Source organism: Zalophus californianus, chromosome 3 (genome assembly GCF_009762305.2).
Source record: "Zalophus californianus isolate mZalCal1 chromosome 3, mZalCal1.pri.v2, whole genome shotgun sequence".
In the NCBI taxonomy this organism is placed as follows: Eukaryota; Metazoa; Chordata; class Mammalia; order Carnivora; family Otariidae; genus Zalophus; species Zalophus californianus.
This window is the reverse complement of record NC_045597.1, coordinates 55001383-55020036: the sequence shown is the minus strand read 5'-3', so window position 1 is coordinate 55020036 and position 18654 is coordinate 55001383. Positions and strand designations below refer to the sequence as shown.

Genomic DNA, 18654 nt, shown 5'->3' with positions numbered 1-18654 from the left:
CTAATTTGAAAGCAGATATGCACTCCTATGTTTACTGCAGTATTATTTACAATAAACAAGGTATGGAAGTAACTTAAGTGTCCATCCATAGATAAACTGATAAAAAAGATATGGTATATATATACATGCAATGGAATATTACTCAGCCATAAAAAAAGAATGAAATCTTGCCATTCACGACAACATGGATGGACCTAGAGGATATTATGCTAAGTGAAATAAGTCAGAGAAAGACAAATACCATATGATTTCACTTATAGCTGGAATCTAAAGAATAAAACAAATGAACAAATAAAAAGAAACAGATTCTGCATTTATGAGTTATGTGCCTGATTAACAGGTACAAACTTCCAGTCATAAAATAAGTAAGTCATGGGGATGAAAAGTACAGCATAAGGATGTAATAACTTTATAGGATGACAGAGGTTAACTACACTTATGTGGGGAGCATTTTGTAATGTATATAATTGTTGAATCACTATATGGCACACCAGAGCTAATATAATATTATATGTCAACTATACTTCAATTAAAAAAAGATATTTGATCAGAATTAGAAAATTATATGCTAATTCCAATCATGGCAATCAGTTCTGAAACACTGTAATAACTGGAGGCCTCTGCTAAGTCCTCTGGGATCCACCTCTTACTCAACAGCTTACTACTTCCACTCCAGCCTTGAATGGCTTTGTGTGAGTATGATAGGATAATGCCCTCCCTGATCCACTGGGATGGAACACCATTAGAACCGGCTCTGTACTCATGAGCATGTATAAAAATTGGGTGGTGGACAGTGGATTTGATGTTCATAGAACCACCCTTGACCAATGGAGAATGGAAACTGGTAGATAAATGTTAACCCCTTTTGTCTCCTCGAAAGCATGCTTAAGGCTCCTCCATGATGGCCAACTCAGTGACACATCCTTGTATTGGCTTTGCCTCCTTCCCAGTTCCACCCCCTCTCCTCTCAGCTGATATTCCTGCCTTCTGGCCCTCTTTTTTCAAATAAACTAACTGCATGCAAGTCTTGTCTCTCATTTTGGAGGAACTCAGCCTAAGACATATGGGATATCTGATATATGCAATCTATAGTACTTCTCAGTAAATTCTTGCTGAATAATTGACAATGTTGTAGCAATAGGTTTGTATTTTTCACTTGAATTGCATCATTTTAGTAGGAATTTTACAGAAAATGAATCCCTAATGTTATAGGAAATAAGTTCCTACTGTACATCTGATGGCAGATTCTTCATAGTATAGTTCTGACTGTATCTGTCATTTAGCCTGTATATCAGGGTCATTATCACTAGGAAACTAGCTTAGGCCTCAGGAGAAGACAACAGTGATATAAAATGATCTTCAGGAGTCCAGGTTCTATGTCTAGGCTTCCTTTTTGTTTGAAGGTGTGCCTGCCTCCCCACCCTCCCCCCAAAATAAATAAAAATAAAGGAGCCAAGTCAGAGATAGAGGTGGATCCTTTATTTTACTTATTTAAATAATCTCTATGTATAACATGTGACTCAATCTCACAACCCCAAGATCAAGAGTCTCATGCTCTACTGACTGAGCCAGCCAGATGCCCCAAGAAGTGGATCTTTTAAATGTAAAGGGGTTTGGTAAGAGAGTGGACCCACTTAATCTTCCAGAGACTTCTCCTAGTTGCTCTCCAACCTACCACAGGAACTTGAGAGTTTTGTAATAATTCAAAATTCTAGGGGCACCTGGCTGGTTCAGTCAGTAGAGCACATGACTCTTAATCTCAGGGTTATAAGTTCAGGCCCCATGCTGGGCATGGAGCCTACTTAAAAAAAATAAATAAATAAAAATAAAATAAAATAAAAAATAAAATTCTATCCCCAATGCAGCTTTTCTGGACATTATCTCAGTATCCCTAAGTACTTCCTCCACTAGTAAATCTATTATTCTTTCATGACCTAATTATTGCACATTTCTGCTGATTGTATAAGTGTAATATTGTCTACTGAAATATGATTATAATCATTCTAGAATGCTCTGTTACAAGGTCTGGAGGCACAAGAGGAGTTTTCAGTTCCGCATTAAAAATGAGCTACAGTTTAGACAAGTCTGTCACGTTTGTGGGCAGAGAGACCTCACTGAAACAAAAGCAATCAATTCATGTTATCTTTGCTCTTAGAAGAAAGCAATGGTGGAATTCTTCCAAAATAGTGGCTAAAGTATAATACTTTAATGGATTTTTTCCCCCTTGGATTTGCCGCCTAAACTATTTTTTTTTCTTTTGGTCTAGACCAGATTTCTAATGATTTCACATCCCTTTGCACACATTGTAGCTGGGGATGGGGGACCCCATTGGTGTTGATTGAGAGGTTCAAGATGGCTAGGAATGCAAAGTGCCCTTGGGAAATTCACATGCAAATAATGAGGTGGAGGTTGTACCTAAAAAACTGATCAAAATGCAATTCAGTCTGTGCAATAGACGTCAGGCCCTTCTGGCCCAGGACAGCCACAGCCAGGTCAATGGAATGGGGGCCTTTCCTGAACACAACAAGCAAGTTTAAGCTTTTAAAATGTTCCCTAGTTTCCTTGTTGAAAATGGAGTTCAAGCTTAGGTTTTAAAAAACTTCCCTTTAATGCTTTAAAGGTGGAGCTAATGACTTATTACTGTTATTTATTTTTAAACATAAAACCTACTTTTTAGTCTTTCTCTTTGGAATATTCCATCTGTCCCTGTAGAGATAATAGGCTGCCATGGAATAAAATTGGAGAATGTTAAATACATCGGGACTCAATTTTATTCTATGTGGGGCTGTTGCTATCATGATGTTTATCAGGGAACAAGCAGCCTCAAAGAATCTTTTAGTGTATTGTTACTAGCCCTGCTTTGTGCTATGCTTGGTGTATTTTCCTGGTCATTTTAGTAATACTGTTAGAACATAGAGGCTTTTCTACCCCCAAATGTCTGCTATTAAAAAAACAAACAAAAGCAAAAACATAACAACAAAAAATTAAGACAACTAACAATACTTATACACTCACTCAGAATGAATTATCAAAATAAGGAGCAATAATTGCAGTTTTTTCCATCTGTACTGGGCACTATCAGATGCTCATTTCCCAGCAGATGTATGCATCAACGAGGCATCATTGTTTCTAAACTATGATGCTGCTATTATTTTCCTTTGAAATTATTTTTTTAAAGATTTATTTAAGTAATCTCTACACCCAACGTGGGGCTCAAACTTATGACCCAGAGATCAAGAGTCCCTTGCTCTACCTACCAACTGAGCCAGGCAGGTGCCCCACATTGAAATTATTCTTATCTAATTTCCAAAGATCCATATTGTGCCTATGTAGTTGGGGGATTAAGAAGTGTTTGCAATGATTTAGAAGTCTCTGGTTACTTTTAACCTGGAGGAAAAATGTCTTTGGTGAAACATGAAGCAAATTGTTCTCCTGCTCCTTTCCATTTGCCCTTTGTTTACAATAAGATTATGCAAATCTACTTTTAAGCTGGGGGTAAGCGGTGGGAGAAGTTTGTCTCCTTTTGTGCTTTCACGGATATATAAAAGACCATTGCATAGACAATTTCATCTGCTAAAGAGCACATAGTAGCTATTCAATTAATTACACTGAAGTTGGATCAGTCTTATCTTTCCTGTCCTTAGTTCTCCTAAGGAGAACAAAACCCCACATTTCCTATCTTCTCGTTCTTACCAATATAGCAGCCACAAATTATTATATGCTTTTAGTTAATTCTACTTTAAGTACTTTTCAGGGGAGAAAAACCATATTGTAACCTAATGAAGTGAAAAATAATCTGCAATACAATTCAGGTGAGATCAGCCATGGTTGTTAATATGCATTTGTGAGATGTTGAATGTTCTTTCTTTTAATTAGTTGATATGCTTTTATTGTCTGTTTTTGCAGCAGCACTATTCATGAAATGCAACTCATCATGCCCTTAGGATGGACAGAATAGCAAGTGGTGTTATTAGGTGGTTGCTGTACACAGTTATCACAAAGAAGAAAATGAAGTATTATACTATTTTGGGGTGCCATCGGTGTGAAGCTGGTTTTAATTTCAATTTCTGAGGGATGGTGAGGGGAATGAGTGGGGTAGGGGGAAGGTGGAGGGGTGAATGGGAAGGGAAGAGAGATTGGAATGCAAATGAGTTGAATAAAATCTATTCAACATTCAAAAAAAATATAGACTTGTAGATCAAAGCCATTTGAAAATATGTGAAGGCCTGAGTCTTAAATGAGTGACTCATCTGGTACAACTAGTAATAAGATGAATGCTAAGTTAACATCTTATTAGAACAGAGTCATTGGAAACAGTGCCAAAGACCATTTTCTTTGGACGTTTGAATAATGCAGAGCTGGGTAGAAATGGCGATTTGCCTCCTCTGAAGATCCTACAGATTTGAAAGGCTCTGGGGTCAAAATCTTCCTGTTCTTCTAAAAAAAAAGGAACAGCATAAAGAAGTCCTATTTTCAGGCAGCTACTATGTATTCACTAGGAATATACTTCAGCTACAGAATAACTACCATTAAAAAAGAATTGACTGACCACTTGTATACTGTGCTAAATAAATATTATGTACTTAAAAATATATCCATAATGATCAGCAAGGTGGCTTCTTCATTCTAACCTTAGTTTTATAATAGAAGGCAGTTTTTATTATTCTGACAATTGTAGGGGAAGAAAAATAATTTTCCCTCTACCCTTCTGAGTTCTTAGCTGAGACCCTGTAATAAAAGGCAGACTAACAAAAGAAAAACAAACAAGTTTATTACCATGTATACCTCATGTATACACAGGATACACTCAGAAAAAATGAGTAACTCTGAGGTGTCTTTAGAATTCGGGATTAAATGCTATCTTAACAGGCAGAGGGTAGGGGAGGTATAGGCCTCTTAAGGGAGCGTGGATGAGTTTTAGGAAAGATGAATGGGCCATTAGAAGAATAGATGGGTGGTATGATAGTCTGTGACAGTTTGTCTGAGTATGGTGTCAACTTGAAGTTTCCTCTCCACGACAAGAGTCAATGTTCCTTGGTTGAGGAAACTCCAGGGGAGGGCATCTATGACATCCAAGTTCCTTTTGGAAAATATGTCTTCAGGCAGATAAAGGGAGTTCAGAGAAAGTCCTGCATTTGCTTTTTAAGTGCCTATAGCTCAGCTCAAAATATCAATATATCAAAGCAGCATGTGGTGGCATGTCCTATTACCCTTTACAACCATAAATAAAAGAAAGAAAGAAATTTCATGTAGGAAGAAACGAAAAAATAATAGCAAAGCCCTCATTTAACACTTCAAAGTTCTGACTAATAGAAAGCTAGGAAATTTTTTAGACATATTAACTAAGTCAAGCTCTAAACAATGGATCATTTTATCTGAAATTATTCTTTGTAGGCTTTGTAGGAGGTCTGTGACTAGTCATGCCAAGTAAGTTCTTAGAAAATAGTTCTGGAGCTCATCTGACTGGAAGAAGCACATGAATTCTCCATATCCTTAAACTAGGAATGGAAAGAATGCATTTCCAGAATCCACAAAGGCTGAAGATTCCAGTTCTCATCGGTATTTAACATGATGCTCTGTCCCTAAACAAACGCAAAGCTATCAGAAAAGGAGATAGAGATTCAACTCATATCTTACCATTTTCACTGGACTTTGCTGTTTACAAAAAAAAAAAAATGCTTTGGGCATGATGTTCCATGAAAAAGAGTAGTCAGCAAGTTGTTATAGGCTTAGGTTGGACAAGGAGAATTTTAGAGATCAAGTAAAGAACAGAGAAGGAAATTTAATACCATTGAATGCCCTTGACCAAAATTTTGATAATGAGCTTGTTTCCTAATGTCATAATTTCTGAACTCAATGTTCTACTGAGATATCTTGTGAAAAATCTAGTAGTAAAGTTCATGTGATAAATTATGTTGACAACATTATTACATAATGTGGGATTTAAGAAATTCTTTATAAGTACTTGTTGAGTGCCTATCATATGCTTGACAGAATAAAGAAAATTTAGCTCCTTTCTCAAGATGCTTTTTGTTGGAAGTATTCCTTTCAAAAGTCTTTTTATCAAATAATTTGGGGTCAATGTTGGGATAATATAGGCTATTAACCCATTTTATTCAAATATGTATTGATATAGGTGTAATTTAACAAATATTTTTGTAATGCTGGTTATGACTTGAATAAGGAGTATGTTTAGAAACTCTTAAACATCAAAGGTGAACCACTGAGTTGGCATTATCATGTGATCCCATTCCTATCTATAAATAACTAGGGCAAAATAGCACCTGGACTTTCTCTTCCGTTTTTTGATGGAAAGCTTGGTTGGCATCTTTGCAATTAATTTTATATTTAACTCAGGCTGAGTCAGTTATATACTTAATTTTCTTGAGTTTGACAAGTGTGTATAGCATGTAACAAATCAAATCAATTATGTTGGGGGTTTTCCTCCTAAATTCCATCTCATACTTTCTTTGAAATTCTAACCTCTCCTCATTTAAATCATCTGATTAAATAATTTTTATCATTTATATAGATTTTGTAAACACCTTCCATACATAAGCAGTACTATTGCCTGTAACATTATGTGGTCATAACATTAATGGATTTTATTTTATGCTTCTGACTCCAATTATCTTGTGTGCATCTAAGACTTTTCGGGGCGCCTGGGTGGCTCAGTTGGTTAAGCGACTGCCTTCGGCTCAGGTCATGATCCTGGAGTCCTGGGATCGAGTCCCGCATCGGGCTCCCTGCTCAGCGGGGAGTCTGCTTCTCCCTCTGACCCTCTTCCCTCTCGTGCTCTCTCTCATTCTCTCTCTCTCAAATAAATAAATAAAATCTTTAAAAAATATATTTAAAAAAAGACTTTCTTTTCTTCTTTTTTTAAAATATTAAAATAAGAAAAGATTTTGGCCTTTAAGACTAATGATTTCCTGTTTTTCTTCTACAATAAAATTAACTGGAAATGTCAATTTAAGTACATTACTGAAAGCTACTTTATCAATTTTCTTCTAAAAGATAAAGTCGGAGCAGGGGGAGAAAACGAATGACCAAAGGAAAACTTCATACTAAGGAATGACTTCAACAGCCATTCCTTTTCCCCTGAGCTTTGAGACTCGAGATATACCTAACTGTTCATGAACCTAATCTTTAAATACAAAGAAACACTGGCTGCTATACTTTGTTTGTATTTCTTGACCTGGTTTTGGTTCATGTATGGTAGAAGCACAGAGGTCTTACTAGAATTATGATACAAACAAAAATAATAAATGTATTTATTTCTATAGCTTTAAGTATTCAAAAAGATGTGCAAATACAATTTGGTCCTTAGAACATACTGAAAAGGCTAGGTTACTATTGTCTCTATTCTACAGGCGCTCATGTTCAATGAACGCTAATTGCTAAATTGGGAAAACATTTATCTTGTCCTGTATAGACGACGTTCCTCAATTATGTGTGATTAATGCCTTTTTTCAAGCATTCGACATCATTTTTGATCAGTGAAAGATCATCCAACTTATCAAATCATTCTGTTCATTTAAGTCCAGTTCCTACATGGCCACAGTAGAGTCTGTAAAATGTATACTCTTTCTTAGAATGTCTCTACATCGGGAGAAAATGGTGCTGATTCTTTGGAGATATCTCATTAGAAAAATCAAAACATGAGTATTCTGTAGAAACTTAACTTGGGAGCTAGAATTAAGCAGGAGCCTGATCTAACAATATGTCTGGAGGCAGCTGTGAGGGGTGGTTACATTACAGCAATTTGCATCTCAGTCCCACCACTTGCCAAGTTGTGAGACCTCAACCTCTGGGCGCCTCACTTTACTCATTTGTAAAATGGGGTAATTATAGTCCCTATTTTATACAGTTGTGAGGATTGAGATAAGACACTTAAAGCATTTACAACAATGTGTAGTAGAGAGTAGGCATTAAATAAATATTAGCTCTCATCTGGGGAAATTTCAAGTGTTATTTGATTATAGACTTAAAAAAACCCTAAATTGACAAATTATTTCTTTTTGCAATGTCACTTCACAGTTCTGTAGCAGAAGTTAGAAATGATTTTTTTTTAAGTTGTGAGAAAATTCCCAAATTAACACATCATTAAGTCAGAAAAGACTGACTATAGCAGAATCTGTAACTTTTACATTTGGTCAAACAGGGAAAAAGTCTTTTATCCTCTTCACACAGAAGAAAAGCTATATGTAATTAGTGTGTGCAGCATATATCTTTCTTGGCATTCAAAAGCATTAGAAGAACACTCATTAATCTCCAAGAGAGTTTTGAAAAATACTAGTCCCTAGAGTTCAGGCTGCTTTTTTAGAAAAAATCTCTCAACACAGAGGAATGGAATCTGAAATTAAGAGGGCCTGAGTACCCAGATTTAGGTATAAACTTTGAACAAGTTATTTAATCTCTCTGTGATCACTTCTAAAATGAGAATGTCTTCTCCTTCAAATGAGCTAATGTGTATCAGTGTGCCCTCTGAACCATAAATTAAAAATTTCTAAAGTCAAACTTTTGTTTTATAAGCATATCTTCCTCGAGGATATAAAATTGTTTCACTGACCAGAAACACACTTGTATTGAAAATTCAACAAATGCTGCAAAAATCAATCAATTATAAGCTAAACTGCACTCATTGAAATTTGAATGAGAAATTTCAAAATAAGAATTTTGTGCTATTTACAAAAGTCAAGTAGCATATACTACTTCTGGTCTCATTTAAAAAATTTTCTAGAGAGTGAATTGATTTATAAAAATGCAGTAATATACCTAGGCATAAGTTTCTGCATATGTAAAAATGTGTTTTTTCATGTTTATAACTCATTTAAAATTTTGACTTTTTTTTCCAGATGACATTTAAAAAGTTACAGATAAGTAATATTGCATGACTGAAGCACTGGTTAGCTAGAATTACTAGTGGAACAGTGGCATCTTTCCTGCACACATTTCTCTTTTAATATCTGTCTTTGCCATTCACAGCCATTCTGAGTGTTAAGTATTCCCTTCCTGCTCTTTGAGGGCATTACTTTTGGAGAATCACTTGGTTTTAAATACAGACCTATCTCACAGTTCTCACAATGAGGTAAGTTGTGTTATAATGTTCAGCAAATTTTGTATTTTATGGTAGGAAAAAAACACTAAACACAGCCAAATATACACGTTGCTTTGCAATGTTGCAGTGACTAAAGTGAACACTGCACTACAGGCTAATCTTTTAGTCAATAGAGAGTAATTCAGAGCTGCACCTTCAGAATGTAAACAGGGGAAATTCAGTCTTTCAAAAGGCAAAGGATAACTCTAAGTACTGAGTTCAAAGGATTTAATGACTTCATTACACATCGCAGTAGGCATTTAGTATCAATGTAAAAAAAAAATCCAGACCTTTTTTTTTTTAATTAAAAGGTGGTAACATAACAACACCCAGCTGTTCAAGCACTTCTTGTTTTAACGTACTTGTATTCAGGTATTCCTACTCCCAGAAATACTGGCAACTGAGAGATATAGAGAGATTTTTAAAACTCAGGTTTCCATAATTGCAGAGTTGTTCCTTATAGCTTACTGGGGCTTGATGCAGCCTAAACAAGAATTTGAAAGTGATTTGGCAGACAAAACTGAAATACATTTGAAAAGGCCGTTGCCCCCCACCCCCCAATCAAAACAACCCAAAACGCTATCATTTACTACTGGTTATCAGAACAAGTATCTGCTTTTATAGGGCTATCTCAACTCATTCTGTCAACTTCGGGTAAGACTGTTTCTTCTGCTTCTAACCCTATCAGCACAATCACAGAGGGTATTTAGGGTCCAAGGGGGTGTTGAGCTGTTGTTGTTTGGGGTAATTTAAAACTTGGACCTAATGCAACACTGAGAGATCAAGAGCATTTTCTTTCACACTAGTCCAAAGAAACACATTTGGTCTATCTACATTCCATTGCAGGTTCAATTGGATAAGATAGTTTCTATTTTCCATTCACAAACTGTTGAAATAGCAAGTCGGATTTGCATTTCAACAATGGATGGCCACCATTAACCACCCGTTTCACCTTCAACAAGAACTGCTGGGTATTAAAAAAAATTATTGTAAAATACACCAATGGCCATGGGTATGTAAAAATACAGTCATTCACATAATCATGAATATCCTAAAACAAGTACGATCTTTTCAAATGTAGTTCATGTTTATTATCACACCATTTTACATATTTGTGCGCACCTACTTTGTACCTACCTAGCACAAAGCTCCACATTAGCAATTTAAAGTAAAAAAGGTAGTCCTGTTTGGGTTCAGTGGGGGAGACCACAGAAAAAGCAACAATATATCATAACTTTGATAGAGGATCTACACGGGATGTTTAGGGTGCATTTGGTGACATACCGAAGGATGGAATGAAGACAATAGTTTAAAGTAACCTAAAGGTAATGCACCGAATTGACAACTAGGTGTCTGTCAAACTGTTTAAGAGACTACGGCCCTTTATGCTTAAACAAGCTCCTGAAATAGGATTATAGATCTCTAAATTTGTGAGATTTCCTAAATTAGTTGTCTAACCATAAAAGTTTAGTTACCCAACAACCTAAGTTAAAAAAAAAATTCTAGGATTTTCCGTATCAGTTTGTTGTTAATTCCTGGGCGAGAAGTACATTCTCGCTTCGTAGTACATTCTAGCTTAGAGCTAGAACGTTTTGACGGGGAATGCTAGGGAAGCAACTTCCAGTAAATTGCCTCCTATCAAACCTAACATTGCTTCTGTAAAACTATGCTCAGACCATGCAGGTTTTTTTTTTTAAACTGGATTTGCAGATGGCCCTTTTTCTTTTCAAACCGTAAGAGGTGGTCTTCATTTATCACTGCACTCGTGTTGCCACCAAGATTTGTCTTTTAAGTCAAATCTGTGGGGGCTATAGCCTGGACAATTCAATGGAAAGACCTTTCTGCTGGAGATAAGCTCCACCTGTTGAGGTCAATTAGTTTACAGGGCTAGGCTCCTTCTTCCCTCCAGGTAGGGATGGAGTGCAAGCACGCCATCTCTAGAGAAGAGCCTACCCGGGAAGAACTTAGGCAATTAATAGCAAACAGCTGCAACATCTGCCTGGCTAGCTCACCCCTGCCCGTCGAAGGGCGAGGGGACCGCATGGCAGCCACAACGGCACTGCACAAAAGGCAACACCTATCTTGAAGACACTCCGGCTCTGCGTGGACCGCACAGCTCCTGGCGTAGGGGCCTCCGCCTAAGGGGTGCGGGCGACGCGGGCCGGGGGCGAGCCCAGGTGCGGCGAGGGGGAGGAGGGCTCCGCCACGCGCCAAGGAAGAAAGCCTGACTCATGTCGTGTCGTGGCGGTGGCGGCAGCGGCGTCAGGCTCCTGGGAACTGAAACTCGTGATGCTGTTGCTGCGGAGAAAAGCCTCATTACCCATTCCGCAGGCGGGGGGGACACCACCCAGGGCGCGTACAGCCGAGACCCAGGGCTCCAGCAGCCTCGGCGGGCCCCTCCCCGCCGCGCCCCCTCCCCCGCCGCGTGCCCGCGCGCGCGCACCGGCCGCGTGTGAGAACAGAGCGGACACACCTAAGCTGCGCGCGCCCCGCACCCTGCCCCACCCCCACTCGGGCCGAAACTCACAGGCCGACCCGGATTCGCTCCCCCGGCCGAAATCCGTCCCCCCCCACCCCGGCGTGGGCGCCTCCGCGAGCCTTCGGCAATTTCCGTCGGGAGACCCAGCGCTCGGCAAGGCCCGAAGCCCCGGCACCTCCCCTGCTGGACCCGGCTTTATGTCTGCAGCGCCGGGGCGCATGCGCAGACGCCATCTTCCCTCCTTCTCTTTTGCTTGCCCCCTCCCCCCGCCACCGCCACCGCCACCGCCACCGCCTCCTCTCGCCGGCGGTCGCCCCTCCTCCTCCTGCGCTCGGGCGCTGGTCCCTCCTCTCTCGATGCCGCGAGAGACTGGGGGATACGGTGGAGCCGGAGAAGAGCACTAGTAACAACCATCACAGCCCCCTCCCCGCCCGCCGCCCTCCCTCGGCACCCACCCACTCACCCGCCCCGTTTGCCGACACCGACCAACCCCACCTCTCGTTCCTTTGAACGGCGTCGGCTGCAGTCGCTTGCACCAGCCCGTCTGGCCACCAACGCCGCCGAGAAGGAGCCGCCGCTGCCTGCGGCCCCCTCCCGCCCGGGCCCCGGGAGCAGCAGGGTGAGGACGAGCCGGCTGCGGAGGAAGAGGACAGGAGCGGCTCGCACCCTTCTGCGCTAGCGCACACCCCGCCGCCCTCCGGGGAGGCTCGGGCGCCGGCCCCTTCCTCCCCGAGGACGTGTGCCGAGCCGAGGCGCCTGCCCTGAGGAAGGAAAATGCTCGGGCTCCATGGCTGCCAGTGATGGAGCGGTCCCTGGGCTCCCGCTGCCACTGCCGCCGCCGCGCCCCGGCCGTGCTCCGCGAGGACCCGGCGTCTCTGCGCGCCCGCCCGCGCCTCGTTGCTGGGTTCACCGTACCGGGCGCCCCGCCGCCGCCCCGCTCCGAGCCTCGCCGCCCCGGCCCCAGCCGCGGCCAGCGTTTGCTCACGGAACAGCCGCCGCGAGCCCAGGGGGTTTGAAAGGGTCTGAGGGGCGTGGGGGGAGGGCCGGGCGGGGACAGCGGGGCCGGGAGGGGAGGTTTGAGCGACACTGAGCTCGGGGCTCGCCGGCGGCGGCGGCGCTGGGGTGGCGAGGGGAAGGCGACACTCGCTCCGCGCTGCCTTCGTGCAGAGCGACCGGGAGGGTTTTGCAGCGCCCGCCGCCGCCGCGGCGGGAGGAGGGGTTGAGGTGGCTTCTGAGTTGTCCGGAGAAGGTGGGCATTTCTCGGTTTTCCCACCCCCCCTTGTCTCCCCCTTGCCTTGTCTCCCCCCTCCCTCCTGCCCCGCACCCCACGTGAAGCGGAATATAAAGGGGGGTGTGAGACTAGAGGGGAAAGTGAATGGCGAAGGACTGAAGGGGTCCCCCCTTCGGGTCCCTGGCCGCCCTGTTCACCCTCGTTCATCCTCCCTTCCCGAAGCTCGCCCTCGAAGGCAGGAGCGGCCGGCGCCTTCGGCTGAGAAGGAGGAGAAGGAGGAACCGCGCCGGGCGGAGCGTCAGGTCCCGTTTTTCCTCCCCGGCGTCTTGAATACAAAGCTTACGGTGCAGAAGGAAATTGCACTCGCCTCCTCCGCCCCCCGGTACCCTACACAATGCACCAGCCGCCTGAGTCCACCGCCGCCGCGGCCGCGGCCGCTGCAGACATTAGTGCTAGGAAGATGGCGCACCCGGCAATGTTCCCCAGAAGGGGCAGCGGTAGTGGCAGCGCCTCTGCTCTCAGTGCAGCAGGTACCGGCGTTGGTAGTAGTGCCACATCTTCCGAGGATTTTCCGCCTCCGTCGCTGCTCCAGCCGCCACCTCCTGCAGCATCTTCTACGTCGGGACCACAGCCTCCGCCTCCACAAAGCCTGAACCTCCTTTCGCAGGCTCAGCTGCAGGCACAGCCTCTTGCGCCAGGCGGAACTCAAATGAAAAAGAAAAGTGGCTTCCAGATAACTAGCGTTACCCCGGCTCAGATCTCCGCCAGCATCAGCTCTAACAACAGTATAGCAGAGGACACTGAGAGCTATGATGATCTGGATGAATCTCACACGGAAGATCTGTCTTCTTCCGAAATCCTTGATGTGTCACTTTCCAGGGCTACTGACTTGGGGGAGCCTGAACGCAGCTCCTCAGAAGAGACTCTAAATAACTTCCAGGAAGCTGAGACACCTGGGGCAGTCTCTCCCAACCAGCCCCACCTTCCGCAGCCTCATTTGCCTCACCTTCCCCAACAGAATGTTGTGATCAATGGGAATGCTCATCCACACCACCTCCATCACCACCATCACATTCATCATGGGCACCACCTACACCATGGGCACCACCATCCATCCCATGCTGGTGTGGCCAGTACATCCATTCCCGGAGGGCCACCCTCGAGTCCAGTATCCAAAAAACTCTCTGCCACTGGAAGCTCTGACGGTGTTATACCGGCCGCACCAACTTCTGCTGTATCATCGGGTGGCTCACCTGCATCTGTAATGACTAATATCCGTGCTCCAAGTACGACCGGCAGTATAGGTATAAGTTCCGTTACTGGCACTCATACAATGAATAATGTTAACATTACTGCTGTGGGTAGTTTTAATCCTAGTGTGACAAGCAGCATGCTTAGTAATGCTAATATAAATGCAAGCAATATTGCTAGTGCTGCTAGTGTGAGTATTGGGCCTGGAGTTAGCGGCGGTGTTAATGTGAATATCTTGAGTGGCATGGGCAATGGTACTATTTCTTCCTCCGCTGGTGTTAACAGTGCCCCTAATGCAGCTGCAGGGATGACTGTGGGATCAGTTTCAAGTCAGCAGCAACAACCCACAGTTAACACGTCAAGGTTCAGAGTTGTGAAGTTAGATTCTAGTTCTGAACCCTTTAAAAAAGGTAGATGGACTTGCACCGAGTTCTATGAGAAGGAAAATGCTGTACCTGCTGCAGAAGGTGTGGCGATAAATAAAGTGGTGGAAACTGTAAAACAAAACCCGGTAGAAGTGACTTCTGAGAGGGAGAGCACTAGCGGGAGCTCAGTGAGCAGTAGCGTCAGCACACTGAGTCACTACACAGAGAGTGTGGGAAGTGGAGAGATGGGGGCCCCTACCGTGGTGGTGCAGCAGCCGCCGCCGCAGCCGGCTCTTCAAGGTACAGCTCTTCAGCAGATGGACTTCAGTGGCTCCGGTGCTCCCGGTGTTTCTCAGTCACAGATCACGCAAGTACAGTTACAGTCTCAAGAACTGAGCTATCCTCAGCTGCAAGCCACGCTCAGTGCTGCAGCTGGTATCCAGTCGTCACCTGTTGGTGTGGTTGGTGTAACTTCAGCTTTAGGTCAGCAGCCTTCCGTTTCCAGTTTGGCTCAACCCCAGCTGCCATACTCTCAGACGGCTCCTCCAGTGCAAGCCCCCCTTCCGGGGGCACCACCCCAACAGTTACAGTATGGACAGCAGCAAGCGGCTGTTTGTACGCAGCCGGTCCCGAGCCATGGTAAAGCAGTGACTCAGAATCCCACTGCAGAGTATGTACAGCCGCAGCCGGTTCTTCAAACAGCGGTGTCCTCGGGACAGCCCAGTGCTGCAGGAGTGGCAGCAGGGACAACAGTGATACCTACGGCCCAGACGCAGAGTCTCCAGCTGCCCGTGCAGCCCGCTGCAATCCAGGCACAACCTGCAGGGGCATCTGGCCAGCCCGTGGGCCAGGCTCACACGGCAGGATCTGTTGCACCTACTGGCAGTCAAATTGCAAATATCGGTCAACAAGCAAATATACCTACCGCGGTGCAGCTGCCCTCTACCCAAGTCACACCTTCAGTTACTCAGCAAGGTGCTCCTCCATCTTCACAGATAGGTCCACCCGCTCAAACTGCGATTACTCATCAGGGAGTTCAGACTAGTGCTTCGAGCCTTCCTCAACAATTGGTCCTTGCCCCCCAGAGTACCTTGTTACCTGTGCCTCCCCAGCCACAAGGAGTAGAATCAGTAGCTCAAGTTTCGCAGCAGTTGCCTGCAGTTAGTCCTCTGCCCTCTGCTAGTGGTATTTCTGTTACCAGTCAGGTTAGTTCAGCTGGTCCTTCTGGAATGCCTTCTGCCCCCACAAACTTGGTTCCACCACAGAATATAGCACAGACCCCTGCCACTCAAAATGGTAATTTGGTTCCAAGTGTTAGTCAACCTCCCTTGATAGCAACTAATATAAATCTGCCTTTGGCACCACAGATCCCGCTAGGTTCTACTCAGTTCTCTGCACAATCCTTAGCTCAGGCGATTGGAAGCCAAATTGAAGATGCCAGGCGCCCAGCGGCACCCTCCTTAGTGGGCTTACCTCAGACTATGAGCGGTGACAGTGGGGCAATGTCAGCAGTTTCAGATGGGAGTAGCAGCAGCCTAGCAGCCTCTGCTTCTCTTTTCCCGTTGAAGGTGCTACCGCTGACGACACCCCTGGTGGATGGCGAGGATGAGAGGTAAGCTCATGCCATGTTTCTGCAGACATTCAGCAGCTTCAGACTTAATCTGTTTAGTAGCTGTGCGTATGCACGACATTTGTCGAAGGCATTACATATTTTTTCATTTTTGTATATGAAAATGCGTTTTCGCGGTAAGTTCCCTAGCGCAAGAGTGTTAGGGAATGGTTTCAGAGTGGATAGCAAGTGGGTGTAAGTAATAAGTAAACTATTTGACAGACGAGTTATTGAGCATTACGTGTAGGCCTGGGGGGCACGGAGTGGTTTTTGTTACTCATAAAATGCTTTTTTAAAGAGATTTATTATGAACAGAAAATTTGTGCTAACCAGTATAATAGTAAGTCTATTCGTTTGAATTCCTAAAATCCTTGTGATCATCTCTTGAAGGGGGGTTGTGCCTCCCATGGTTGTTTCTCCTTTACTAGGTTGGACAATCCTTTTCTACTACTGTGTTTGATCTTAGTCTGTGAAAGATAATGTTACCTGCTTTTCCCAGTCAGACATTATAGGAAAGATGACCTACTCTGGGTTATATAGGTTGCCCTTGTACTGTAATTGACCAACTTCTGTGTACTTATTTAATGGTCATTTTATCTGAACAGAACAGGAATGGGAATCTTAAGTATGTCATGGGGGAGGAGGGTATACACTGTCAAAATTACCAGATTCATCTTTGATAGTAGTATCCTGTACATTTTTCCTTTTGTATAAGTAGATCAAGGTGGTAGCCATTTTAAAGAGTAAGGAAAGTCTTGGAGGGTTGAATTTGTGGAGGTATGAAAATAAGACTTTGTTCTCCTGATAATCTATTCCACCTGTTCCCTTCTTTGCCAAAAAAATACCTAAAGCCAAAAATACAGTATTAAACCAGTGTTTTCGTAATTGAATTGGAAATAATGCTCTAAACATGCCATTGAATCAAATTGTGTCTTTTAGGCTGACTGCCTAGAAAAGTTGTGAAATCTCTAATGATTCTACATGGCTTTAAACTAAGTTGATTTTTAAAGGAATGTTCTTTTCACAGATTTGCTGGTCTGTGACTAACCTTGATCAAAATATTATAGGAGTTAATGACAAAGGCTGTTCATTTTAATTATTTTAGTGTTAGTTGGAGATTTTTGTGATTGAACTTTCATCGAACCAATTGGAAATTTATATTCTAAAAGTGTATTTGTGGTTTTTCACTTCGGAAAAATTGAGGGTATTTTAAAAGAATTGCAGTTTTAGAAAAAGAGAACAAAGGCCAAATGTTGCAGTGAGGTTTTCATGATATATATTTTTTAGTTACTCAAAAGGTGTAAAGCATGCTTAATTGAAATGATTTAAAATCTTGTCTTTCAAGATTTTTATAATTTTTCCAGTAGTATAATTAAATCCTTGTTACCTAACCAGATGTATTCTGTAACATGTATACAAAACTGTACATAAGAGGTAGACCTAAGAGGTAGTTTCCTTAATAGTCCTATTATAATTATTGATAAAACTTTGTTTCATATGCTAATATTCACCTGTGATTGCTAATATTCACTATAATTTTAAAGAATTATTTACCCCAAATATTAATGTTTTATAAATCTAAGGGGTGTGATTGAGTGAAACTCCTGAAAATCAGGTATATTATATGGATGCTAAATTCAGAGAAATAAAAGCTTAGATGAAATACACAAATGAAAACCAAGCATTTTGAATTGAAACCTGCCATGATTTGTGGTCTTCTGGCATGACTTTCTCCTTTTTTTCTTCCCCTGGTGGTAGGGCATGATAGAGCTTTCCACAACTTGCTTTTCCAGACAATTAAAGTCAGATGTTGCTACTTAGAACTAGGTTTTTAATTGTAGGGATAGAGGCCAGTTTAAGATATTTAGTACAAAATTAACTTTTCTATATAGTAACGGAGATGAAGATTAATTAGGGACAAATTATGTAGAAAGGTTTGGAAATAAAGGAACAAAAAGATATACTGAAGTATGATTAAATGTTGGTGTAAAGTAATCTGAGTTGACTCTACCTGTTTTGAATTTACTACATATTTGAACCTTTATTAGTTAACATCAAAGTTAAGTCATCAAAACCAGAAAATGTTTGTTTCATAGGTATCCTTTAAACGCTGAAAAATCAAAATGTGTCACCCCTAAAATACTTATAAAGATCAATAAGGGTAAACATGTATATTATTTTCTTTATGGTGTTTTACTGCATATTATTTCTTTTACTCCTAAAGCTTAGAAGAAGAAATGTTTCATTGAAATTTGCCCTTGGAAGGGAATTTGAGAATATCTACAAGAGAAAAAAGTGATAATGATTAAAAAAATTCTTCTTACCTTTTCTTCCCATGATAACTTCTGTGTCACTTGCATCTTCTGGGGTTTGGTCACCAATTTCTCTCTCATAGGAGGGGGTACATTATAATTTCAATATATGACTTAGAAACCATGTTAACAATGAAACTTTTTGGTGGTAAGGCAAATGAAAGATTAGTTTTCTTTTGAAATAATACTCCTAACACTTTAAAATTTAAAATGTTTATTAGGCACATGGAAAATGCTTTCACTTGATCATTGGGCAAGAATATAAAAATTAGAAATACAGGTCAGGAGTTTATGTATCTTGTTTTTTTAA

General features: G+C 42.3%; 2 protein-coding genes across 9 annotated transcripts in view; one reads left to right on the top strand and one right to left on the bottom strand.

Annotated features, from left to right (window-relative positions):
• Positions 1-9328: 9328 nt before the first annotated feature.
• Positions 9329-13014, bottom strand: LOC113920443 (wiskott-Aldrich syndrome protein homolog 1-like). Its single transcript, XM_027590687.1, has 2 exons — positions 12072-13014; positions 9329-11395 (listed from the first exon to the last, which is right to left on the bottom strand). The coding sequence occupies exons 1-2, from the start codon at positions 13012-13014 to the stop codon at positions 11175-11177; spliced, it is 1164 nt and encodes a 387-aa protein (XP_027446488.1). The 3' UTR covers positions 9329-11174.
• TSC22D1 (TSC22 domain family member 1) overlaps positions 12616-18654 on the top strand; it is a 126999-nt gene continuing 120960 nt past the window's right edge. For 4 of the 8 annotated variants that reach the window (XR_003519433.2, XR_003519434.2, XM_027591324.2 and 1 more), the window contains exon 1: positions 12616-16035. Coding sequence is in view for 4 of the 8 variants with exons in the window: in XM_027591324.2 (XP_027447125.2) it covers positions 13202-16035 (2834 nt within the window). In the remaining 4 variants the exon portion in view is untranslated. The remainder of the gene's footprint in view (positions 16036-18654) is intronic. The other 4 variants (XR_003519435.2, XM_027591326.2, XM_027591330.2 and 1 more) reach the window with 3 other exon arrangements.